The sequence below is a fragment of the Cygnus olor genome, chromosome 5, assembly GCF_009769625.2.
Source record: "Cygnus olor isolate bCygOlo1 chromosome 5, bCygOlo1.pri.v2, whole genome shotgun sequence".
Taxonomy (NCBI): domain Eukaryota; kingdom Metazoa; phylum Chordata; class Aves; order Anseriformes; family Anatidae; genus Cygnus; species Cygnus olor.
The window spans coordinates 13,257,984-13,284,425 of NC_049173.1; the positions used below are offsets into that span (position 1 = coordinate 13,257,984).

General features: G+C 38.8%; 1 protein-coding gene across 7 annotated transcripts in view; it reads left to right on the top strand.

The window, feature by feature from the left end:
* The window catches only part of SETD3 (SET domain containing 3, actin histidine methyltransferase), a 60,361-nt gene that overhangs the window by 8,969 nt on the left and 24,950 nt on the right, over positions 1-26,442 (top strand). For 4 of the 7 annotated variants that reach the window (XM_040559944.1, XM_040559949.1, XM_040559947.1 and 1 more), the window contains 5 exons: positions 11,021-11,130; positions 12,602-12,694; positions 16,978-17,126; positions 18,130-18,202; positions 18,741-18,997. In XM_040559944.1, the coding sequence (XP_040415878.1) occupies positions 11,028-11,130; positions 12,602-12,694; positions 16,978-17,126; positions 18,130-18,202; positions 18,741-18,997 (675 nt within the window). In that variant the 5' untranslated portion in view covers positions 11,021-11,027. Of the gene's footprint in view, positions 1-4,495; positions 4,975-9,069; positions 9,234-10,820; positions 10,839-11,020; positions 11,131-12,601; positions 12,695-16,977; positions 17,127-18,129; positions 18,203-18,740; positions 18,998-26,442 lie in introns of those variants that run through there. The other 3 variants (XM_040559948.1, XM_040559946.1, XM_040559950.1) reach the window with 3 other exon arrangements.

Here is a 26,442-nt window from a genome sequence, read left to right on the forward strand (position 1 = left end):
CTGCGTGTGCCAAAATAAATGTTTAAACTATTTTTGCTTTGGTCTCTTTTGTCACCTGTAAAGATACACAAAAATATAAAAACCCAAACAACGACAACAAAAACCATGCTACCAAGCAGTTGGTACTACAACTATCCTTGTTCTGAACTGTGAGGATTAACATTTCTTAGCAGCTGACAGCTGTTTACAGCACCTTGTTTGATAAAGTAATAATGTATAGTGACCACATCTGAAAGCTCAGGAGTGAGGCCAAGTACACTTAATGCTGGTGCATCTTTCTTATGCCCGATAGCCCAGTAAATGCCTGTGTTGAAAGCTTTATTTCAAACCACTGTGGTGTTGCTAGGTTGAATTGACTTGGAGACTTTAAGGGTTCAAGTTGCCAACTATGAATGCCAGAAGATGAAAAGAGGCTTAGAGGAACCTGCTCCTTCACTTTTAAGGTCTAGGATAACTTCCAGTATTTCAGCTGAAACTTCTAGTCTCGTCTTCTAGATTAGTCATGATTTTCCACACTAAATGGGTAGTAGACTTAAGGCAAGTGGGTTTGGAAGGCCTTCCAACTGCTATTAAACCGTAAATTGCATCACTTACCAGGCATTCGTAGCAGAAGCTTCTCTTTAAAGTACATATGTATGTATTTGTAACATGCATGGCACTTAAGTATTGTGGGAGTTCCTTTCCTAACTCTCACAACAGCATTCTTTGGGGAATTAGAATGCTAAGTGCTTGGTCTGCTGTGGGTGTTCCCAAGGACACAAATTATTGTATCTTCAAGTGTAGTTGTAACGTGGCTTGAGGGTTGCCAAGTCTTCAGTGAAGGTTTTCCAGTTGAAGGAAAAAATCATTAGCATGTGCTACCAGGCAAGTCTGTAATTTCAGTGGGGAAGTGTTTCCTTTGGGCTATGAAATGCACTGGAAGTGCTGTGTTTGTCACTTGCACTGCCATAAATCTGTGTGCTGCAAGAATTTGTTTACACTGTAGTACCCATTGTAACCATCCTACCATATAATAGATTTATTTTCTTTAAGCTGCACATGGATACACGTGGAATGAAAGGTAGTAATGCTGGTTAGTTATTTGCAGGAAAAAGCAGTGATTTTGTGTGACTAGCTGATGCCATTTCCTGCCTGCAGCAGGAGGGCAGACAGGTGTACTCTGGGTGTGAAGAAGTGCAGCAGGCCTTTGTGGAGGTGGAGTACAATTCCAAATGCTTTTCCACTACTACAACTCCATCCTCTTCCAAAATGGCCTCTAGTGTTTTTCAGAATTGTACGAGGTGCATGAGATCACCTAACAGCAAGCACACTGCCTGGCATTGATACCTCCCCATGACCTGGAGAGGGTAACAAATGGCACACAAATACCTGCTGGATTTTGCATCCTGTGAACTTGTTCACTCAAGCTTGTGCTGTGCTTCCTGGCTGAAGCCTGGAAGCCCTGTGCATTGGTTATGCATTGAATATACACTTCTGTATTCGGATGTGGTTTTTTTATGGTCTGATAGCAATCCTAAGCACTGCCGGTTGGAGTGAAGTGCCAGCAGTACTGTCTTCGAGCACACTTTTAGTGAGTTAATTTGCGTTGGAGAGAAGCTTGATGAGACAGGTGTGCTTCACTGTTACCCAGAGGAAAATACAGCGGTTATTTTAAAACTGCCTAGATTGTGTTCTTTAAGGAAAGGGTATTCCAGGAAACAGCATAAAACTGGCTGAATTCAGATGCTAATAACTTCATGCACGCTGGGTAGTGTCAACTCAGTGTCCAAATAGAGGTCCTTAAACATTTTTTGTTCTGGCAGTGGTGCTGAAACATTCAGCCAATTTAAGATGTTACAGGACATGGATGTATGTATAATGAAACTCATTTTGAAGACAGGAATTGCATGTGCTGCAGTGTAACACAAGACAGGTCCTAAAGCTTGTACAAACTTGTTTTACGCTGTGGTTATCGCCTTTCCTTCCTACTTTCCGTTAGAGAGGTTTGCAAGCTCTTTTATCACCGTGTAAGATTTTAAGGAACGCGTGTGAGTAGGAAGTGCGTATCCTTTGTGAATGAAAGGGAGATGGTATCTGTGTACGGTTACATCTGTATCGCCTTCCTGTTTGGATGAGAAACTTCAGTACCTGGATTAGTTCCATTAGAAAGGCCCAGAGCTGTGGCGAGTACTTCAGAGCATCTGCTGCCCCTGCTCTGACTGGGGATGTGGTTGTCTCTGATGGTCCAACCTAACTGTCTGAACGGAGCAGCCTAGCATGCAATAGTAAATTGTATTGGAGTTGCGCTATGCGTAGAAAGCAGAGGGTAGACAAAGGTGTTAAAACAAAAAAACTGATATTTTTATCCTGCATAGAAATAATCAAGGGCCCTATTGCTGCTAAGTTGCTTGAGCGTATTCCACTTAGGTGGAGTTATTGTTGCAATTAAATGGCAGTCCTTGGCATTAAGCATCTTCAGCTTTAAATCTCTTCCTTGGAGACAGTCCAGTTAATTGGAATATATGTTGTTGCTTCGTTTTCTATTATTTATGTCATTAACTATAATGCAATTAAAGAACTTAAAAAAAAAAAAAAAATCTATGCAGTCATACCCAAGAACTTTTTTTTACCGTTCAGCCAGACTCAGTTTCTTCTGCTCTAGCTGCTATGTGAAACAGACACAGTAATGTATGGTGACATATATCCAATAAACATCCAGTCTTCCCTGTGTATCCTAAAGCACTTGCATATAATATCAAGAATGTGCATTTGATGTTCTCCACGCACATTTTTTAAAGGAAGTAATGTGGAGGAATGGGTTAAGTTCTTGTTAGATGAAGTTCTGTTATTTCGAAGAGGTGTAGTCTCTTTTTTGGTCACCAGAATTATTCTAAGTGACCAAAAAGCATTGAGACATGGCCCATGTGAAATATACGTTTGGGGTTCCAAAAGAAATTGCTATTAAAATGTATGTTTAAATACCATTGTTGTATACTCTACAGTTGCATCCAGGGCTCTGTCAAAATTTTAAAGCTTATAGCTGTCTCAAATGGGGGCAGAACTGGTTTTAATTGTTCACATTGTGGCAAGGAGGTGAGTGATACAGACTGTTTCATTGCACCTCTGTTACCATAGTGTTTTTAACTTCGTGCCTTCACAGTAATCAGCAACAACTGATTTTCATGCTATTGTCACTTAATCCAGTGGTAAGCAAAATACGAAAAACAGTGATAAAAGGCCCTAGTCTTTGACCAAGCCATCACTGATATTAAGGTTTACAGAAAGTAGTTTTAGTGACTATCTTGTATGTGCCCAATGGAGTAAGTGCGCTTACTGGTCGAGCTGTCTGAAATGACACACACACTGAAGTGACTTCTTGAGCATTGTTGTGCTGCAATGGGAAGTAGAAGAGGTCATGTTAAACCATCACAGGAGCTGTTTTGGCAATTTGTGGAATTTCTGGATTTATGGGACTTTTGAAAATCTGTTTAAACACAGTCGAAGGTAGCACGTAATTACTAGCTCATGTCTTAGCATACCAACATTTTAAATTAAACAGTGTAGTCTGTTATTTCCTGATCAATGTGTACAGGCTAATACCTGTACAAATACCTGTACCTAATAAAATCGGTGTATCTTAATGACTCTGTCTGGCATAGCTATGGCAGTAGAGTTTTGGGGCTATATTAACATTCTTGTAGTCATGGTTTTGCTGTACGTTTTGGGGAATTCTCTTCTGTGAACATTAGCTGTTGTCAAGAGCTACCCTCCTAATCTCATTCTCCTTGTGGACCAACCTTTTCTAAAGTTTATAAATCTTTTGAAGGGGTTGCTTTTGGGACTGCACAGCGATAGCAAACAGCTCCTTGAGCACAGAGCATGTGAGTGTTTTCACAAATGATCGAAATGTATTGGACATCAGGGTTTTTTGAAACATAAGTCAGCCATGTGACTGTCTTATGCCTTAGTAAACAGCCCAGCTGTAGAAGTAAAACCAGTATAAAACAGTATCTTGCATGACAAACAGATGCTCTGCATGAACTGGATTTTTTTCTGAATAAGTACAAAAGCAACAGTGTTCTCTCACATCATCTTTTATGTACTCAGTTGATGTTAACTGTTCTTAAAATAGTGACAAATTCATTTGCTGTAACTGTACTCAAACCCGTCCTCTAGGAAGAGAAATAACACATTAATTTGAAAGCATTAAGAATAGAGGCATGTCTTGCAAATGATTTGTTTGCCACTAAGTTCTTTTCATTAGTGAAAACTTGAGATAAATTTTCAGTGTTGGTCTGATATTTCTTCTTTTCTGTTTTGGTTTCGCTTGTTAAGTGTTTTTTGCTTGTTTTCATATTTTATTCTTATTCGGTTACATTCAGTCCCAATACAAATGGGTCGTGGCTAAATCAGGTCTTCAGAGGAAGATAAAACTGAAATTCCTGTATGAAATAGGAGAAGCTGGCTTGGGTAATTTCACAACCTCACGGAGAAGGGAAGCTTGCTAAATTGCAGCTTAGACCACAAGAAGCTGGGTGAACACACTGGAGAGAGAAAAATTCCTCTTTGTGCTTTTCTCGGAGCTCCATAGGTACCTGCTCTTGGTTGCTATTGTGGTTGTTCTTCCTGGGGTAAAAGACTGGGTCAGCCTGGCCTGGCAGAAGGAGAAGTAAAGAGGACAAAGATAAGGATGAAAATAAGACTGTAAAAAGAGGCAGAGCAACTTCTGTTTTTACCATTCCCCCAGCGGATGGTGGATGCTGTTCAGCGTTGTTCTTCAGAGAGACAGGAAGGTAGTAGGAGATGTGGCAACTGGTGTGTTTCATCAAGCTGTTGCCTCTATCTGGTAGATGGCGTGCTAGAAGAGAAGACTGAGGAAGAAGCCCTCTGATTTTATGGAGTGTTGAATCTGGGAATCTGAGGACCGGGCACTAGAAGAGGAGGGAGGAATGGCGAGCAGAATCTCATGGGACTGGAAGAAAACTGCTCTGTGGTGTAAGCAGTATGTACGTGTGCCAGGGTCTGCCTCTTACTGCAGAACATACGTGTTCAGAGCCGTGCTCTGCTGCTGGAGACAGCATGCTTGACATGATCAGATGGAAAAATCTAAGCATGGCAATCCTCCTATTTTATACAGGGAGAGCTCACAGTGCCTTGACCTGCAGGAAGGAACGGCATTTGAGGCTATGCGACAGTATAGCATAAAGATTTATTATAACCGATCAGAAGCAACACAGTCCACACTGAGTTGTTCTGGGACAGGAGAAGAACCCCAGGGTACTCTGTATTTGGCTGTGCCTCAGATTGACTCAGAGTACAGTATCTAGCCATAAGTGCATCAAAGCTCTCTTAATGAAATATTGCAGGCCATAGCCAAGGGAATTCTTGGGAAGCATAAATTTATACTGTATTCTAAGCGGAATGCAATCTTAAGTGGCTTTTCTACCATCAATCTTTTTAGTGTTTTTTTTCTTAAGTTATTTTTGTTAGCATTGTCATCAGCACTATGGCAATATTTCAGATTCCCTTTAAAAAATTGGGGGTCAAGGCTGCCTTGTTATGAGCACTCTCTAATCACAGGAGGTCTCGCTTCCTAAAGAGCTTACAACTTAAATGAAAGGACAGAAGCATGTTGGAGGAAATGTATACAGAGTGAACTGCAATGGTACTGTATTTCACAGAGCTTTTGAGGCAACTTTGTAGAGGAAATGGAAGAAAAAAGAAAGGGCAGTGGTGGGAGGGAAGTAATAGCAAGAAGAGAAGTGATGGAGTGCAGCAAAGATGAGAGATTGAGAGCTGGGGGAAAAGGGACTGAAACTGTAACAGTCATTTATTTAGTGGGAACAACATCTAGATTAATTCCTTAGGAGTGATGAGAGTGTTAATGTGGTTTCCAAGTGACATGATGTAGGTGGTTTTCACAAGCAAACGTAGTGTTCATTGTAAGTGTATAAACTGAATTTTTCTTAAAGATCACAGACATATCTTCCTCCACCCACACTGTTCTTACACTTCTTGATTTTGTGCTTTCTATTCGCTATGAAATGTGTTTATCTCTTTACCAGCAGTCATAGATTCACGTTCAGAAAAGAACTTCAGCAGTGGAAGCAAAAGACCAAATTGCCATTAAACCTGGTCAAATTAAATGTAAAATTGTGTTCTCCTCCATACGCATTGGAGAACTCATACCAATTGCCTATAAGCTTGTCCCTTAAGCCCCTGGCCACTCAGCATATGTTGATACAAGACGATATGCTTCCCTAACTGAAGTAGAGGGGAGAATGACTTCGTCTAGGTAATCAAATTAGGAGAAAAACAAACCCTGCAAGCCTGGTTTGTGTACATCCTACTCATCTGTCCTCCCGCTCAATACAGCCAAGGAATATATCCCACAGCCACCTACTGTCCTCACCTCTTGGTGCTCTTTGCGTAGCTTGAGAATTCCTTCGTCTTCTCCTTGTCTGCCCTTGTCGACCCGTGTCTGTCCTTCTAATACCGATTCCGGATTTGCCCCCCTCACCTTCTGTGCTGGTGTATGCCAAGAAGATGCGTGGGGTGGGAACTATTATGTAAGGAGGACATCATGTAATTAGCCCGGAGGAGGGTCTGAATTAAAGCAGATACAATGTTATGATACTGCCTTAGAAATATACTGGGTCCTTGAAGCAAAGTTAGACTTGACTGGGCACCTCTTGCTGTGGGATTTCCAGACTTGGTGGCTATTTGTAAAAGCTCGGTAACTTTTTTGAATAGCTGATTTACTGTTTTGTAAACTAAAAAGTGATAGCTGAAGCAAACGAGGCTTATGGGATCACATCAGTTCTGTCTGCTGGTCAGCTCTTCCCTCTTGGGAAGCCATCAACTTGTTGGGCATCTTCAGTCAAGTTTCGGAGTGGGAGAGCTCAGGCATGAGCTGGTCAACTTGCTAAAGGAAAAGCTGTGTTGAGAACAGGTTATCTGCTTGGCCTGTTTGCTAGGCAGTCAGCATGTATGGTGATGTTTTTGCCCAGCATGCTTAGGTATATCCTGACCTGCAAAAGGTGATGTTGCCTAGCTAGAAAGGGAGGAGACTGAAAGCAGCACGGAGCCCACGAAGAGGCAAGGGAGGTAACTGAAAGCATTGCAGGGGGTCTGGGAAAGGTGGTATCAGAAAGCGGGAAGAATTTCACAGTTCTTGAAAACTAACACAGGTACATACTAAAAACTAGTATAGTGTTTGCCTAGCATTCACTGTTGTTACACAGGTTGCAAGCTTGTGTTTTCACCCGGTGACTGAGAGGTGAGTATCTTTACAGCTTGTTATGATAGCCTCTTTGTGTATCAGACTTAACTGTGGCTTTATGGACATAGGTGCTGCAATGAACAGCTTGGTGGTCATGTGAATGTGAAAAGTTGGGAATTTTTTGTCAATGGTTAGCATAGAATACTTTTAGTATTATTTTTTTCTGAAGTACTGTCTGGGAAGATCCATATTTTTATCATCCATGCTTGGCATTGCTTCCATATGGAAATGTGATCCTGTGATCAGGTCAAATTCTCAAATATCTGAAGTATTGGCTTTCTTAATGAGAATGTTAAGCAGTACTTTTTAATTATTATTTTATCTTTTTAAATTAAAAAACAAGCAAACATCTTCTGGTATTTTCGTACAGACTTCTCGTGGTTACCTTCTAAAGCTGTTAGGTGAACATTCTCACTCTAAAGCTGTAAGTCAAGGGGAGAATATTTTACAGCTCATTAAAATATTATTTGTGTGAGATGCGGAAACAAAAGTTCAAAGTCTGACACAACACAACTGCTCTTTGACAGCAGTATTAGGAGGGGGAGATGGATCATTTTTGACAGCAGTATTAAAAGGGGTAGAAAGATCATTTACACCCTTCACTGCCAGTGTTTTGGCATGATCCTTCTTGCCAAGCCAGCTGATGCACTATATTTGGAAATGTGGCTGTGCTGTGTATTACCAAGCTTATTCATCATTGCTGTCAGCTTACTCTCCCTTTGCAGAATGCTTTCAGGAATTTTAAGCAGTGTTCATTTGAAAGGAAACATGGCATAGCACTTAAAAATGTTAACCAGAAGACAACCAGAAAAGCAAACTTAAAAAAAAACACAAAGAAACCAAAGCAAAACAAAAAAAAATGCCTCACTGAAATGTAATATTGCTGCTGCTTCAGATATTTATGAAGTTTGCAGCTCATCTCAGTCCCAAAGGTTTTTGTTTTTCTCTGCCTGTTATGCAGCTATATTTTAGATTGCTTCTTCTGTTGTCATGCACATACTGGCAAACAGCCTGGCTTTTCATTGCTGTGTTGAGAAACAGGCTTATATTTCATTTTTCTGAAACATGCCTTTAATCATTAGCAAAAAAAAAAAAAATGGTGCATCATTTTTGAAATTTTATTTCAAATTAAAAAAATATATTTTTCTTAAGTTACGGGTATTTTTGGAAATCCAAGGATTTCTGTGGAATTGAAATCAAACTCTAAAATCTGTTTCATGAATTGTATGATGGAAATATAATTTTAAATACAAAAAGTGGTTTCACAAAGAAATTGCACTGTTTTCTCCATATTGCATCATATGTTATCAGGATAACTCATAATCTATTGGTTAAAAATGGCACGGAGTGTTGCTTAACTAAACTGTTTTTTTGACACGTGTAATTGGATTATATAGTCTAGATTTTAAGAATATTTGATAAAATTTTCATAATATGTTTATTTTATATATATATTACATTAAAATTATTATGTTATGTGACTTGTGCTAAGCAGCTCCCCTGGGTTGGTGTTTGGAATATATTTTCTGGACAAATACACACATACCAGGAATTCCTTTCAGATGATGGCCTTTAGCAAACACCACATTTGTCAGATGCATTGGATTGTAAGTTGTTGTTTTTGTCTCATGTAACTGAGCGAGGAACGGAGATAAGTTATTTAGGAAGTGGAGGTCTATTTTCTGATTGGGGAATTGGATAAAAAGTGCAGTCTTAATCAAGATAGATAATTACTTAAAAGGAAATAGTTTCAAAACAAGATATCTGAAGATGTCAGTGCTGTTTTTGCTTTTTTTTTTGCGTGAGATAAATTTGCTGATTTAATCATGCATGCAGGGTACAGAATTTGTTGTCTCTAGAAATTCTGATGACTGAGAAGCAATAGTTGAGACAAAATGCATCTATGGAGATGCTTGCAGTGTTTTTCATGTACTAGTGAAAATGCTTTTCTGATTACAGTGCCATCAACCTAGTAAGTAGTGTTCGCTGACCTTATTTCCTATGGTATATTCACTGTGTGCTATCTGAGCTGTGGAAGCTGAAACAGATCTTGCATTAGCCTTGAGTTTCTTACAGTTTGTAATATACAAGAGTATATTTCAGCTAGAGGTTACTTTCTGGTCTCTGAGACAATTCACCTGTGATAGTAATGCAAATACCATTGTTTACATTTTTCTTTTCATTCTATTTTGGAAGCCAAAGTTCACATGCTCTGAAATCAGCTTTATCTTTAGACTCCTCGCAATGCTTTCACTGCAAAAATAGGTTCAAATTTCATGCTGAAAAACTTAAAATATACTTAAAATATACTGTTAAAATATACTGTAAAAAATACTTAAAACTTAAAATGTAGTGCTGACCGTGTACTGTATTCGTACAGCTTCATGTATTGGTGTATCATCGTTCTAATTGCATGGTGGCATTTTTCATGTTTTCGTGTATAAAATTTGTTGTCTTTTTTTCTTCTGATGAAATCTACTGATGAACATTTGTATACTAAGTAGATCTTTCCCTAAAAAGAACTTCTGAGGATGTTTGCAGTATTCTGGTAGTTGTATACACAGGGCATTTTCTTAGGCTGCTTTCCATCAAATTATTGGCCGATAAACAATTTCTTCTTGGAGTTGAGAAACCAGAATCCTTCAAAATCACTTCAGTTGTTCAACTTATTTATCTTAGTATTTATGAGCATCTTCTCTGGTATAAACTGTCATAATTTTTAACTTGTAACGTGGAATACACTGAGTACACTGATTTTTTTTTTCTGATGATTCTTAAGGATACAGGGGATTATGCTTAGAACAAATGTGCAAAACCATTTGTGTGAACCAGATTTGCATTGTTTCATGTTGAACCAAGACAGTGCTTGTTCTGAAGATTTTGGACTCTGCTCCCCAGACCTGCAGTCGGGTCCATTACAGACCTGTCTGACTTAATTTCTTTTAAGTATGCAAGGGTTTACAATAAATGTAACAGGCTGGCATGTTGAAGAGCAAACCACTGAAGTGGTCGTGGTGTGCAAATAGAGTCTTTTGTGAAGGTGGCCTCGTGTACCAGGAGCTCTGTTTATTTTCTCAATTATGAGAGCATTACTATAAAAAAAAAAAAAGTATAGCAAGGAAACCACAAAAATAAACTTTTCTAGGTTCTTTATTTTCATCGCCAGTGTTCTTCTGTGGCTTTGTCTTACAGTATATTACAGCAGGTTGGCCATATATATTGATCCTATTTACAGTTCCTACAATTAGAAGTTCATGTGGATATCCTAATGAGTGTCACCTCCTGCATTCTTATGATATGAAAATTAGTCAAATATTGCATCAAATGTGATAGATGGCTTGTGGCAGAGCAGTGTCTTTCTAGAGGACAATGTTTGTTTAAAAAAAACGCTGAGGGATGTGACCAATCAGGAAGTGATTGCAAAGAATCTGAGATCTTTCCTGACCAGTCTGCACGTGAGGGCTTCTCACGTAGAAGCAGTAGAAGCTGTACTAGAAAAGCAAATTATGCGACTCAAGAGGGACTGATAAAATGAAACAGCACGCATGGGTTTGAGCCTCTGATATCTACTAGAGAGGTAAAAAGCCTTTTTATGCCCCAGGACTTCGTAGTCTCCATGTCCTTAGGGACAGTCTGTCTCACTCTCTTGTTTCGTGTCAAGAGGAAATAATTTGGTTTGTTTGTCTTCTTGTCAACTTGTCATTACTGCATTTGGTTTCTTAGTAATTGGTAACAAGTCTGCTTGTTAATCTGTTTTAGTTGGAAGATGGGGAAGAAGAGCCGAGTAAAAACTCAGAAGTCAGGTACAGGAGCCACAGCGACAGTATCTCCAAAGGAAATGTTGAATCTAATTAGTGAGCTATTGCAAAGTAAGTTTCATTTTATGCCTCTTTGGGAGAAGGGATGGCATGTTCATAATGTTTTTTCTGGTTAGTGAAACCAGAATTACACCATTTCTGTTGAACATTTGAACAGCACTTTGAACCAATATCAGAGTAGAGAAATTAATTGTGGAAAGCAACAGTGCAACTCAATTCAACTGCACTGTTATTTTTGTCTTAAATAAAAATGTTTATTTTTATCGTTGTTTGGAAGCCTTCTGTAGTGCTCAATTCTAGCGCGTAGTCCAAAGGTTGTTTCACTTGTTGAGGTTTTTGGAATTCGTCTGTTATTTCTACTAAGCATAAAAAGCAAAGCACAAATTCATATGATGATGTTAAAATACTGTTCACACTTGCTACTGTCACTGGTAACTGTCCTGAGCTACACTGTGGTTGAAACACAGGACCAATTTTCATATCCTGGACACATTTAAATGTTGCCTTAGAAAAATTCAGGATTTTTCTTCAGCGTTGCTCACAAAGAGGAGACAAGGAGTTGGCAGAGCAATTTTGTGCTTGTGCTACAGTTGGCCTGTGCTTTGCTACCAAAAATAAAATATAGATCTAATTTTCTAAGCAAAGACAAGTATCAGCTGTTCTTTTTGTCAAGCTTCCATGTTTCGTTCAGTGGAAAGATTTTCAAATCAGTTGAACAAGGTAATCTTCAGCTGCCCACTTGGATTTATGCAGCTCAGATCCACATGCTGGCATTTAGAATATTGTCAGAGAGAGACTGTGGATTTAATCTAAAGCTAAAGCTTGGCTAAGTGTTCCTTTGCTTGTCCTTCCAGTACGCATGCGTCTTTGAACACTATGTTAATTAGGTAGGTCAAATGTATGTACTAGCAAATTTCTCATTTACCGAAGGTAAGCACAGTGCTATTATCTGCTTTCTTTACAGTAAAAATAACAGCAAACAGGCCAATGTAAATGGTGCTTTGTGGGGGTTATTGAAAACAGAATTTTGTCTGTTTGCTTTATCTGTGAGACTACTGAAAGCTCTGTTTCTTTGCATTTTTTTCTACTAGCTTTTTAAACATTTGATGTTTCTTATACCTGAAAGAATAGAAGACTAGATGAAAGTAAAATAACTTGAGGAAAGTTGTGAAAATTTCAAGAAGTCTGGATATGAAAATTGGTCCTGTGTTTCAACCACAGTGTAGCTCAGGACAGTTACCAGTGACAGTAGCAAGTGTGAACAGTTGTGAAAATTTCCAAAGTCTCTAGCAATTACTTGCCAAAAAATGGGATATTTATAACAGTGAACACGATAGTGTTTACTATGTGAACGTGCTCAAAGGACTAGTACTAAGGTTCACTTAAAGTTACTGTGCAACCATAACCTTTTCTCTGATGTTAAAAAATATTTATATATATATATATATATATATATATATATATATATATATAAATACATATATTATTAAAGAGAATTCTTACATTTGGCTTTTTTTTTCAGAATGCAGCAGTCCTACGCCCGGTCCTGGTAAAGAATGGGAAGAATATGTGCAGATTCGTTCCCTTGTTGAGAAAATTCGCAAAAAGCAAAAAGGTAAATGTGAAAGACTAAGATAATAGCCCACCTGAACTACCCTTAATTTACCCAAAGTCTTGCTTCTGTTGACAGCTAAAGGAGATTTGTTGTTATTGTATAAATATTATGCAATCCTATTATATTAGGATAAAAACACTAGTTCTCCTGACATGCAGTTACTTTTTACACATTAAACTTTCTTAAATGTTCTGGTAAACATAACCAATGGCATTAACAATTTTAGTATTTGCATTTATGAATGAATATCACAGACAACTGATTCTGTGATAATTTTGTCCTGTAATTAGAAAAGACAGTTTGAGATTGTGGTAAAATGACAATCTGAAGGTCTGGAAGTAAAATCCTTTGAGAATAGGCCTCTTTGATTTCTGATTCCATATTCTGCTTTTCTGCTTCTATAAGTCTGAACATTTTGAGTTGAAATCTGTAAGTATTTTAATCTGAACACTTACTGGACATGGAAACAGTTTTTTGCATTCAAAATAATGCCATTAAATTATGACAGAATAAAATGTACAAAATCATCAATTCATATGTCTACCTGCTGCATATCAAGCACATGAATAAACTAAAGAAATGCTTATTGTATCATAGTTTATATGGAGTTTGTTGATTTTCCTAAGTTTAACGTGTGTTTATTTTTCAGATGAGATAATTTTCTTTCACTACCTTTTGCAACAACTCACTGATCAGTTGTTGGTACTATTTTCATATTAGTTTTGTTTTTATTTGGAGGTATGTTCTAAAAAATATTTTCCATGTAACTTTTAGTAAAACCAACCTCTTGAGAGTTATTTTTCTGCCAATAAAACAACTTTTTAATCTGGGAATGAATGTATTTGAACTGGAAATACCTGAAAAGGTCTTGTAACAATTCTTTCTTCTCTAATATTTATACATTGAAGGCAAAAAAAGCCAGCCTGTATTTAAAATGGAGCTTCTGTTTTGTATTCTTGCTTGAAGAAGACTGTACTTAGAAGCTTGAAATGTCCTTTTCACACCTGTTTTTAGTATATATTGATGAATGCATAAACATCTCACTTCATAAAAGACCTTTAAACCTCTGAATGTTAGTTACTAGCAGCAGTCTCTGAAAAATGTGATACTGTTTGAGTGACTGCATCCTGTAGCTGTGTAGAGGTGAACTTGGTTCATTATTTTGCTGTCCCACAACTTCCATAAACTTGTGGTACATGTCCTGGTTTCTATGATGTAATACAAGTGTTACAGTAAAGGATAATTCAGCTTAACAAGAACAGAGTTAGCATTGAGGTTGGGCTGTTCACCGTATCTCCAGCACCAGAAAGATAGAACCATCTATGGAAAAGTATCTGCTGGCACAAGTAGAATTTGTATAACAGTATTATGTTAATAGGACATATTTTTGTCTTGAAAGATGCAAAACCTACTAACCACAACACCGTTTGACACACAAATGCCTTTTAATGTGCATTTTTACATATGTGGTGAGTATGAATAGCACGGTGTCTTTCAAAACTATTTTTGAGTGGAACATACTAATTAAAACTACACGGTTTTCTAGATTAATAACAGCTTTAAACACTTAGGAAAAGAGATGTAAACTGTGGTTGGGAACTTTAAGATGTACAAATGAATGTATTGCCTAAAGTGTCATACTTTGTGATTTTCTCAAATAGGACAATAGGTTGCAAAATGTGAACTAAAATGATCTTGATTATAGAAAACTTGAAAATGGAGTATTTTTGCTTTCTTTTTTTTTCTTGTTTGATTCATTACCAAAACTCTCAATAAAGCTAAATTTTCAGTAATTTTCATCAGTAGAGCTATATTTTGTTTGGTATAGAAATAAATTGTTCCACAGTAGTGACTGTAACTTATGCAACTAGTCTTACTAGACATGCCTTACTAGCCTTAGGTCTAGATATATTTTACAGAAAATAATTCTGTGAAATGGATATGAAATAAAGGAGAAATAGCAGCTTTGTTTAAAAGGAAACAAACAAAATATGGCACAACACATTCTCATTGCATTGAAAAGACTTCATCAATGTACACCTTTTATACTGCATTGTCAAAAAATATAGCTTACGTGATAGTTGCGCTGTCATGTTAATCACAATCACAGAATCATCTAGGTTGGAAGAGACCTCCAAGATCATCTAGTCCAACCTCTGTCCTGACACTAACAAGACCTCCACTAAACCATATCACTAAGGACTACATCTAAACGTCTCTTAAAGACCTCCAGGGATGGTGACTCAACCACTTCCCTGGGCAGCCCATTCCAATGCCTAACAACCCTTTCAGTAAAGAAGTTCTTCCTAATATCCAACCTAAACCTCCCCTGGCGCAACTTTAGCCCATTCCCCCTCGTCCTGTCACCAGGCACGTGGGAGAATAGACCAACCTCCACCTCTCTACAGCCTCCTTTAAGGTACCTATAGAGAGCGATGAGGTCTCCCCTGAGCCTCCTCTTCTCCAGGCTAAACAACCCCAGCTTCCTCAGCCGCTCCTCGTAAGACTTGTTCTCCAGACCCCTCACCAGCTTCGTTGCCCTTCTCTGGACTCTCTCGAGCACCTCCACGTCCTTCTTGTAGCGAGGGGCCCAAAACTGAACACGGTACTCGAGGTGTGGCCTCACCAGAGCCGAGTACAGGGGGACAATCACCTCCCTAGACCTGCTGGCCATGCTGCTTCTTATACAAGCCAGGATGCTGTTGGCCTTCTTGGCCACCTGAGCACGCTGCTGGCTCATATTCAGCTGCCTATCAACCAGTATTCCCAGGTCCTTCTCGGCCAGGCAGCTTTCCAACCACCCATCTCCCAGCCTGTAGCGCTGCTTGGGGTTGTTGTGCCCCAGGTGCAGGACCTGGCACTTGGCCTTGTTGAACTTCATACAGTTGGCCTCAGCCCATCGGTCCAGCCTATCCAGATCAACTGCAGATTTAAACTCCAGGTTTAATAACTCCAGGTTAACTGCAGATTTGATTGGTTTGGGGTTTTGAAATGCATGATTTTGAGGAAAATAGTCTCAGATACACTACTGCTACTTTTCCTGAAACTCTTCTCAAGATCATAAAATCATAGAATAGCTTGTATTGGAAGGGACCTTAAACATCACCCAACCCCCCTGCCATAGGCAGGGATGCCACCCACTAGACTGTGTTGGCCTTGAACATCTCCAGGGATGGGGCACCCACAGCTTCTCAGGGCAACCTGTTCCAGTGCCTCACCACCTTCACAGTAAAGAATTTCTTTCTGATGTCTAATCTAAATCTATCCTCTTTTAGTTTATGACCATTCCCCCTTGTCCTATCATTATCCACACCAGTAGAGAGTCCTTCTCCATCCTTTCTGTAGGACCCCGTTAAGTACTGAAGGGCCACCATAAGGTCTCCCAGAGCCTTTTCCTCATGTCGAGCCTTTTGTCCACCAGAACCCCCAAGTCTCTCTCAACAGGGCTGCTGTCAATGACTTCTCCCATGCCTAACCAAAATGTCTTCAAATGTAAGCCGTTTCCTGATTGCATATTGTCATTCATAAAATGGCCTGAACACCAGGGGTGTTTGGACAATTTTAATGTGATCTGACACTGGAATTTGGATTGAAGAGAACTTAGAGGCAAGAGTTGTAGAAGGATGACTGAGTATAGCTGGGAACCATAATGCATAAGTTCAAATCCGATGAAGGTTAAAGGGAAAGCTGAGGAAGTGAGTAAGACTTGTGATTTCGCTGGAGGACTGCGTGCCTGTTGGAGAATCAGTGTCAAGAATTTGGAAGAGCTCTGTGATATCAGGAGGATGATCAGTTCTTAGTTATTTTAGCATATCCATATGCTATGTGAAAAAGCTAAGCGCCTTGTGCGTGAGAGGAGCTTGATATCTGCTTATCATTTCCAGGGCTCAGTTAATGAAATTTCAACATGCTCCTAAATTCCTTCTTGTGTCTGTATTACCATGTTGTGGTGATTGCATTTATTATCAATATTTAGCTGAGAAATATTTTCGTTATTTTCTTATTTAAAAGAGAAAGAGGAGGGGTGTTTCATATTTCATCATAGCTCTATTTAGATGGTTGTGTTTTTAAGGTAAGCCAATTTTGCAGAATATCTAATTTGATGAAGACTGGGTATGACATTTGTCTACTATCAAGTAATACTTAACAAAGACCGGTTCTCACTCGGCTTCCTCAAAGGATAACTGCTATAGGATAACACATACCTGTTTACATGTGCTTATATATTGTTTTTTTAATCTTTCTCCTCTTATTTCTGCATCTTTAATACATTTTGTATACAGGTTTGTCTATTGTCTTTGATGGAAAAAGAGATGACTATTTCCCTGAATTGATAAAATGGGCAACTGAAAATGGAGCATCCACGGAGGGTTTTGAAATAGCTAACTTTGAGGAGGAGGGGTTTGGTTTGAAAGCAACACGAGAGATAAAGGTAAGCATGTGAACGTTTGGCTAGATTAGAAAATGTTTGGAATGTAGCTGCAGAGCTATGAAATGTTCATCTTCTTCCCTTCCCCCTTTGTTGATGAAATTGAAACACTCTAAACTCTGTACTTGAGAAATAAAATTGAGTATTATTTTGACTAAATAATACTGTGAATTTTATTGGTCTTTTTATCTCCTTGTTTGCCCATAATGTTTACCTAATCACCAGAGTACTCTTACCCCATTGATATAGCCCTCTCACATTGATTTTTATAGCTCTCCTCTTCCACGTCCCAGTGCCTTCTAAAGCGCTGGTCTTTTTGCTTCCTAGAGGTATTGTGATACTTATTTGTAGTGGATTTGGAGGAAAACAAAACCAAAATAAAACCTCGGTACCGAGTATCTTACACTCATTAGGTAAAGAATATAGATGCACACGGTTTGCTAATAGGTAAGCATGTAAAGCTGTTAGCTGTTTCCCATCTGTAAAAAGGAGATGGAAAGAGGCAATTGGCTACTGCAGAAAAAATGTTAAAAATTGAGCATGTTGTATTCATTCTAGGGCTTTAGTAGCATGTAGTTAATAACGCTAGCACTGCCAGTTAATGAGAATCAAAATCCTGAACAGTTCTTCTAAAATCATAAGGGGCAATATGAAAATACTTGTACTGGGAGAAAATATCTGATCAATAATTATTAGCAGTATAATGCATGTTGTAGATCTGAGGTTGTGTGGGCCATCTACACGTTGGCACCTCCAAAGCGAAACACTTTATTTTGTAATACAAGTATCTTTGTTTTAAGCTTTTTATAATGCAGATCTGGACACTTTGGTTACCACAATACGATATTTGTTTAACTTGCAGTGGAAGAGAAGGAAGAATTTTGATTCAAAATAATTATGATTTAAAAAGGAAAAACCCTGGAATTTAATGTTAATGTATGCTTAAGATGGTTGGCACATCATATACATGCTAACTGACCCTCTATGCTTTTTTTTCTTTCTGTAGGCTGAGGAGTTGTTTCTGTGGGTTCCTAGAAAACTCTTGATGACAGTTGAGTCAGCTAAAAATTCAGTATTAGGTAAGAGCTTAAGGAAGTTCTTAACAAGAAATTATGTATGGGATCATTTAATACAAGTCTCTTACTTAGTTGATCAGCTGTACCACAAGACTTGCTTATCATCCTCACCATCAGGTTTGGAATACCTAGAAGCTTGAAGTGTCAGTGGAAGGAATTTAATTTTCCTCTACTGCTGGCTGAACACACTAGCTATCTTCCAGACGCATGTGTGTTATTTTGAACACACAGCTTGTACGATGTTCAGTGTATAATGTACTTATGTGATTTCTAGAATACTGGGAGTTGAGATGTTCACAGACACAGAGTATTGCTCTAGTTTCTTCATGTCTTCAATCATATAATTGTATGAGGCGTTTACTAATAACTTGCAGCATAATACAGTGTGGGTTGCCAAATGTTTTAGAAACCTGAAAACCTTTTTTTTTCTTATTTGAAAATTCTTACATGTTACTTGTCACAATGTTCATTTAAACCGAATTTGGGGTGGTACTTTCCACGGGCTGTTAATTTAGCACCTCACCTTTCTGGGTTAATTCAGGTTCCCTGTATTCTCAAGATCGAATTCTTCAAGCTATGGGCAATATAACATTGGCATTCCATTTACTTTGTGAGCGAGCCAACCCCAACTCTTTCTGGCTGCCGTACATCCAGACTCTCCCCAATGAATACGATACTCCACTCTATTTTGAAGAAGATGAAGTACAGTATCTTCAGTCAACTCAGGCCATACATGATGTTTTTAGTCAATACAAAAATACAGCTCGACAGTATGCCTATTTCTACAAAGTTATTCAGGTAAGGATCTTAAATGTAGTGTATAGTATATGTTGTTCTCGTGATGATTATTGAGGAAGGTGTGAAAACAGTGATGCTAAATAATAGAGAAACTGTATTGCTCTTTAAAGGTTTGAATCATTAAAGCAATTTCCTGCTGCATTTTTGAACTGCTGTTAAAATTTCACAGTTCAGTAGGCTTATGAATATAAAAGAATGTATTTAGCTGGTTGAAAGAAGTGATTACTGCCCTTTGTTTGGCATTGGTGAGGCTTTACCTGGAATACTGTACATTTTGGGGCCAACCAGTACAAGAGATGTTGACAAAGTGGAGCAAGTGCAGAGGAGGGCTACTAAGATGTCACTTACTTAAGCCCTTTATCTGTTATGAAGACAGTGAGGGAGCTGGGGAAAGGGTGATGGAGGGTGGTTCAATTATTCTTTGTAGTTTTTCCTACCAGTAGCCAGACTCCAGAAATTTGCCTGTGGGGAAATTGGGATAGGTGACCTCCAGAGATCTTGTACAACTTACATTTCTTTGACTTCTTGAAAAAAATAGTTTTCAGTAAACAAAGCAAAATTATAATTGTTAATTGATGTAGAAAAGAACACTGCATATGTTGTATTTTCAATGAACGTAGCTTAACTGTTGCTTTCTCCTCTAGTTAATACAATTATTTTGATTGCTTTTAAGTACATAAATTCACCTGATAACAATTTGAGTATGGGGAGTCTTGAGACAGGTGAACTTTTCATCATTCTCTGAAGTAATGATTTAAATCGAATTTCTAAGAGAGAACTGTTACGCTGACTTATGTATAGACATAATCGATGTTGTAGGTTACGTAAATGGTGATGTGTTGTTGTCAAGGCTGTGCTCAATGCCCAACCCTCCAAAGCTTTTTGTGGCACAATTTATATGAAAAATATGTAACCATGTGCTGAATTTCCACAAGTGGGTGGTCTAGATACAACTATTTTGGCCATAGGAGAGGTCAGAAGACAGAGCAATTCTTTTCTCCCTTAATATTATCAGAGTTCTGAAACTTTAATATTAACTTCTTAAAGTCAACAAAAGTTATGTTATTCCGCTTAATGTTTCAAACACAGTCTCAAGTTACCAAGTATTGTGAGGGCATGAGGAATGAAGGAACACCTTTCAGAACCTAAAGTCATTGATATAGTGGGTAAACACCAAGTAAGATTCTCTGTTTTGAGGCAAGGAGTATGGTAGGAACAGTAGCTTTCTACCAGGAAGGAAAAATATTTCTTCCAAGTTTCACAGGGAAGGGTAACTTAGACAACTGTCCTTTTTTGCTGTGTGCTATTCTAGGCTGCCAGGCCACACTTGATCGTTCAGTTCTTTGCTTTTTTTCTCAAATTGTATTGTCTGAACAAATAGAACTACTGAATTTTCTTTTTTCTTGTATATTTTTATATCTCTTTACCCCTGAATAGTTCTACTGTTTTTAAAGCACTGCCAACATAATATTGTGTAACATTCTCTAATTCTTCTAACTGATATTCATGCTCTTGTAAAACTTATTCAGGTAACTACACTATTGCTATGACTAGTTCCATCAGTTTCATGACACTACTAGCAGCATTAGTCAGTGTGAGAGGTTGTGCAGTTACAATGTTAATTAAGAAAAGCCGAAATACAGTTTTGCAGAGAAATGAGATCTGGGATGATACCCTGGATTTTTGACTGTCCAGTATTTCAGAACCTCTTCCCAATGATCGATGAATACATTTAAACTGATACTGAAGTGATGCAAGCAGAACAGAAGAATGTTTACAGAATGCAGTAGTGTAACATCAGTTGAAGCAAGTGATGTCTATTAAGTGAAAAGCAGCTTAAATGTTTGACAAAACATTTTCTGTCCTTGAAAGCTTTGTCACAGAAAATCTGTTTAAGAACAGCAAATACATGCTATTTCTCTTATTGTCTCCTAAAGCTAATCAAAAAGCATTTGTATAAAACATAAGCTACTGTCATCAAAGTAATGTCTCACTAAATAATTCATATTCAGCATCAAAGGCCATGCTGTAGAATGTTAGAGTAAGAAAAGAAAAATAATTAGAAAAAAGATTTGAGCAAAGAAAATAATGTACATGAGATGACTTTAGGGGTAGACCATCTTTAGAGCCTCGGTGTCGGCGATTTGCTTAACATGATAATAAGAGTGTGGTGTATTAAAAGCTTGTTTTGTTTTATATTAGAAATTACATGGAAACTGGTATGGTACCTCCTGGAGGACAATTTCTCAGCAGTGTGCCTTGGCAGCCAAGAAGGCAAAATGTATTGTGGGGTGCGTTAAACACAGCATAGCCAGCTTGTCAAAAGAGGTGATTCTCCCACTGTATTTAGCGTTGGTTCAACCTCCCTTGGAATATTGCATTCAGTTCTGGGCTTCACAACTCATGAAGGATTTTAAGATACTTGAATGTGTCCAGAGGAGGGCAGCAGAGCTGGTTAAAGAGCTGGTTACATCCTATGAAGAGTGGCTGAGGACACTGAATTTGTTAAACTTGCAGAAAGGGAGGCTGAGGAATGACCTCGTTGCTCTCTACAACTTCCTGAGGAGGGGAAATTGAGAGGGAGCTGCTCATCTTTTCTCCCTGATGTCTAGAGCCAGGACACAAGGGAGCAGCTCAAAGGTGTGCCGGGGAGGTTCAGGCTAGACATTAGGTTAAAATTCTTCGCCAAGTGGGTAGTTAGGCACTAGAACAGGCTTCCTAGGGAGGTAGTGGATGCCCTGTGCCTGTCCGTATTTGAGGCATTTGGATAACAGTCTTCATGAAATATTTAAGCTTTGGGTCAGCCCCAAAGTAGTTTGACAGTTGGATGAGATCTTTTTAGGTCCCTCCCAACTGAAGCTATTGTATTCTGATGTTGCTGAGGGTGATTTAATTCAGTTTGATCTGCAGCAATGGGAAACCTTGGTGGAAATAGTGTTTAAATAAATGGTGCTCTTCTCTTTGAGCTTTATATTAGTACATCCAAGAAAGTGTTTAGTTCTGTATTGTTGTCTTTCGTATGAAGTGTGAAACGTACAGTGTGAAGTGTGAAACATTTGCTTGTGGTCCAAAAATCTAGACCAGATATTTTTGTCTCTTGACAAATACTTTTATTCCTTGTATAACGTAGCTATTGTTTCACACTGAACGTCAGTACGAACAGAGATCAGATGGGTATAATTTGCTTTATTTACCTGTTCTTTGGAAAATGAGTGGTAATAAGGGCTAGGTAAATTTTAGGTGTGTTCTGGTTGTTTGGTGCCATGCTTCAGCACTGCTAGCTAGGTAACTCGTTTCAGATGAAAGTTTCTTTTACTGGTATTCAGTAAATATCACATTAGGAAGATATAAACTTCAGGTGGATCCAGGAGTGTCAAGTGAACGGACTAGGTACTTGCTAATAATGCTTTTGATGAAACCTATGGAAGTTTTAAGACTTTTCAATCTTTGTTTCTGCTCTCAAAAATAAAAGCTTGTAAGTTTTCAAACACTGAAGAAAAAGTGCACAGGAAAAAAATGCCTCTCTTTTTTCCCTAAAACAAAGTATCATTTTTCATTATTCAGAAAAAAAATTGAATGAATTTTGGTATCATCTTGCATGCACTCGTTATTTTATAAATAAACTTGACCTACAAAATATTAACACTAAGGGTAATGTTTTTAGGAAATTCATGAGCATATGGAAATGGAAAAAGAGGTGGGGAAAAAAATCATCGTATAAATGAAAAGGCAAAGCAAAGCCGTTTTCTTATGAAAGGCAGAGTACTCTGCAAGCGGTATGAAAGCGAATGTTAGATTTTTGTGTACCATCATTTCATTCACTGCTACTACTACGTTAGAATAAGCATTTTAATGAAAGCTGACTCATGTAACCAGGATTTTGATTCTGCTTCAGGTATGCAGACTAATATTTTTTAACGTTTACAGACACCCTTTTTTGCATTACAGAAGTCTTATATTTGCTTTCTTGAGAGCTCTTCTGTGGCAGGAAGTAAAACAAGTAGAACCTTAAAACAAAAGGTGTTTTTCTAATATTTGGGGACACTGAAAAAGGGATTACTTTGTGAAGTTAAAATATTTTAAATACTTTGCAGTGCTTTTATTCTGCAAAATGTTTCTAATGACTGGGTAATAAAAGGGTTAAAAATCATTTATTCAAATGCTTCATTTTCTTTCCATGTAGGATCTCTAGACTGTTACTACAATCATTTTGCCTCTGATACATGTGCAGATTTAAACATTGTTTGACAAGTGCTGGTCTGTTTTATTTCACTAGTTTCTGTGTAATGGTGGCTTTCTCAAAACACTGTAGTTCTCTTTCTCAAAGTGAGTAGTCCAGATACACGTGAAGAATGGGCAGATTTACACATTTCACAGCTGTTGCAAGCTAAACTGTAGTCTGGTTTGATAAGCAGAAACAGGTGTGATGTTGAGTAGACAAAAATAAACCCTTGAGCATGTTAGCCAGGATGTATAAACCACACTGACACCTTTCTTAATGTATGTTAATTTGATAACTAAAAAAGTTAAAAGTTCTTGCAGATGTACTTTAAAGGTGTGTTTGGCCTCTGCATTGCTATCAAAATACAGTGAGTGGTCAAAAGAGTACTTTCATCATAGAAGACTTGTAGTTTTAAGCTGTTCTTGTAGTTTGTTCCAAAGAAAAAAAGTTTTGTAAACTGCAGGGTTTTATTTTCCCTTGCAAGTTGTATGTGTGACTTCCATTAACATTTATAGGCATTGCATGCATACTGAAAGGTGAACAGAGCTCAAATGTTTGTGGCTTAATGTTAAAAAAAAAATTTGTACACTGAAATGTGGTATAGTAAGCACAAGAGGGAGCCATATAGTTTACAGACATTCACAGTGAGATTATATTCCTAAAGAAAATAAATGAAGTTTGAACCTTTTTAAAAAGAATATGTGGTGGTTTTCCTGTTTGACTTTCTTGCAGCTGCACCTGGGTGCCTGTTTGTAGTCTACCAAAGAGAAATTTCTGTAAATCAAAACAAGACATCAAGGGAGGGAGTGTTCTTAGAGCAGGTGGAAGTGCCAGAGTACTATTTAATCGTTTGGGACACTATGGGTGTAGTAAGACAACTTTATGATAATTTCAGTGAACTTTTAATATGCCTTAAGTGTTAATATGGTAAGTCTGAAATTGGCAGAGCCCTTAACTAGCATGACTTCTGCTGTGGTAGCCAGCTGTATGGAGGTAGTATTCATGTGTAGTTGCCATTCATGCCCTGGACTAGAGGGTCAGTTTTGCGGGACTGTTAAGGATGGCAGTTTAAACAGTAATTTAGACATTTTTAGCCTGTGGTCTCTGGACCACTGGGGTCTGCAGGTTTTTTCTGAAGGGCACTAACAAGCTAGCTGTCTCTTTCAAACCGATACGGGTAAAATTGTAGTGGGTGTCTGCTACAGACTATCTGATCAGGAGAAGGAAAGGGATGAGACCTACAGATCAGACTCTCCACAGAAGTAGCCTCATGTTTGCAGGGCCTGGCCCTCATGGGGGCCTTCAACCACCATGATATCTGAATATAGCAGGAGAATCACCTCCTTGGAGCAGCTGTCTATGCTGGGTTTAATGCAAAATTGCAGGTTGCCCCCTCAGCTGTCAGGGCACGCTGCTGGCTTGTGCCGAGCCTGCTGCCCACCAGCACCCCCAGGTCCCTTTCTGCTGAGCTGGTCCCCAGCCTGGGCCTGGGCACTGCTCTGTCCAGGTGCAGCACCTGGCATTTTCCTCTGGTGAATTAACTTCATGGCGTTGTTAATCGGCCGGTGCTCCCATCTATCTTCCCACCGCAAGGCCTCTCATCCCTCCAGGGAGTCAGCAGCACCTCCCAGTTCAGCATCATCATCAGACTTGATAAGGATATATTGAACTCCTGCATCCAGATCACTGATAAAAATGCTGAACAGAGCCAGCCCTCGACCTGAGCCCTGGGGAAGCCTGCCAGCGACTGGCCGCCAGCCAGATGGGCACAGCGCACCCTCAGCAGGTTTGCTGATCATCCACAGCTGGGAGGGGTGGCTGGAACACCAGGGGGTTGTGCTGCCATTCCAAGGGACTTTAACAGGCTGGAGGAATGGGCTGACAGGAGCTTCATGAGCAATACATGAACGTGCCGGCGGCCAAGTTTAACACGAGCCAGCAATTTCTCTGCCGCAGAGGTCTAACGGTGTCCAGGGCTGCCCTAGGAGGGGTGTTTCCAGCAGATTGAGGAAGGCGATCTTTCCACTCAGTGCTGGTGAGGCCACATCTGCAGTGCTGTGTCTGGTTCTGGGCTCCCCAGTACAACAGAGATGGAGCTACTGGAGAGAGTCTGGTGAAGGGCTGTGATGGTGATTAAGGAACTGGATCGGATCATCTCTTCTGTGAGGAAAGGCTGAGAGAGCTGGGACTGTTTAGCCTAGAGGAGAGGTCCAAGGGGATGTCTTCAATGTGTATAAATATTTGAAGGGAGGGTGCGAAGAAGAGGGAGCCAGGCTCTTTTCAGTGGTGCCCAGAGGCAGGACAAGAGGCAATGGGCATGTGGACATCACATACCCATGGACATCAGGAAATACCTTTTTACTGTGAAGGATGACAGACCATTGGCACAGGTTGCCCAGAGAGGTTGTGGGATCTCCCTCCTTGCCTGGGCATTATCGTGGGCAGCCTGCTCCAGGTGGCTCTGCTTGAGCAGCGGGGGTAGGACCAGATGACCTCCAGAGGTACCTTCCAACTGCCACCATCCTGAGACTCTGAAGCTCAGCTTGGGCAAGTTGAAGGACACAGCTCGTTCAGCTAACTGGTAGAGTTTGGGTGAATGGAAGAATGTTGGAAATCCCTATTGCTCAAACCCACTGCTCTTAAGCCATAACAGAACACTTTAGTTTGTAACAAAACCTCTTTAAAACTTCTTTATATCAAATATATGATATATAAAATTTGCATTTGTTTGTAAAGAATTTGTAAAACTTTGTCTTTTAATAGCTATATCTAAATTGAGAAGCGGTGTTGAAGTCCAGGTGCTTGCAAATAACTGTCCGTTTTATAACCTAACAGAGGTAAGAGACATAGGATTCCATCTTGTGGATGGAATAAATTCAGTCATGTTTTAATTTTGTATGCACTCTTCTTAACTTGTTAAACTATTTTGATTAAAAGAAATGATAATGTAGTTAGGAAGCAGGTTTTCCTACTAACCTGTAAACTGAGATGCGTTTCATGCATACTGTGCATCCTAGCAGTTGAAGTTAACTTTATGAGAAATGCCAGAGACAGGATCTGCTTTCCGCAACTTAACTTTGCACAGAAGTAGTATAAAAATCAGTGAATAAAGAATTGTCAATTAATAAAAAAAAAAAATAGAATAAAACTGATTGGAGAAAGTGAAGTCACTTAAGTAATATTTTAACTAATTTAGTTCTTTTTCACTGAGTTCTAAGTTTCT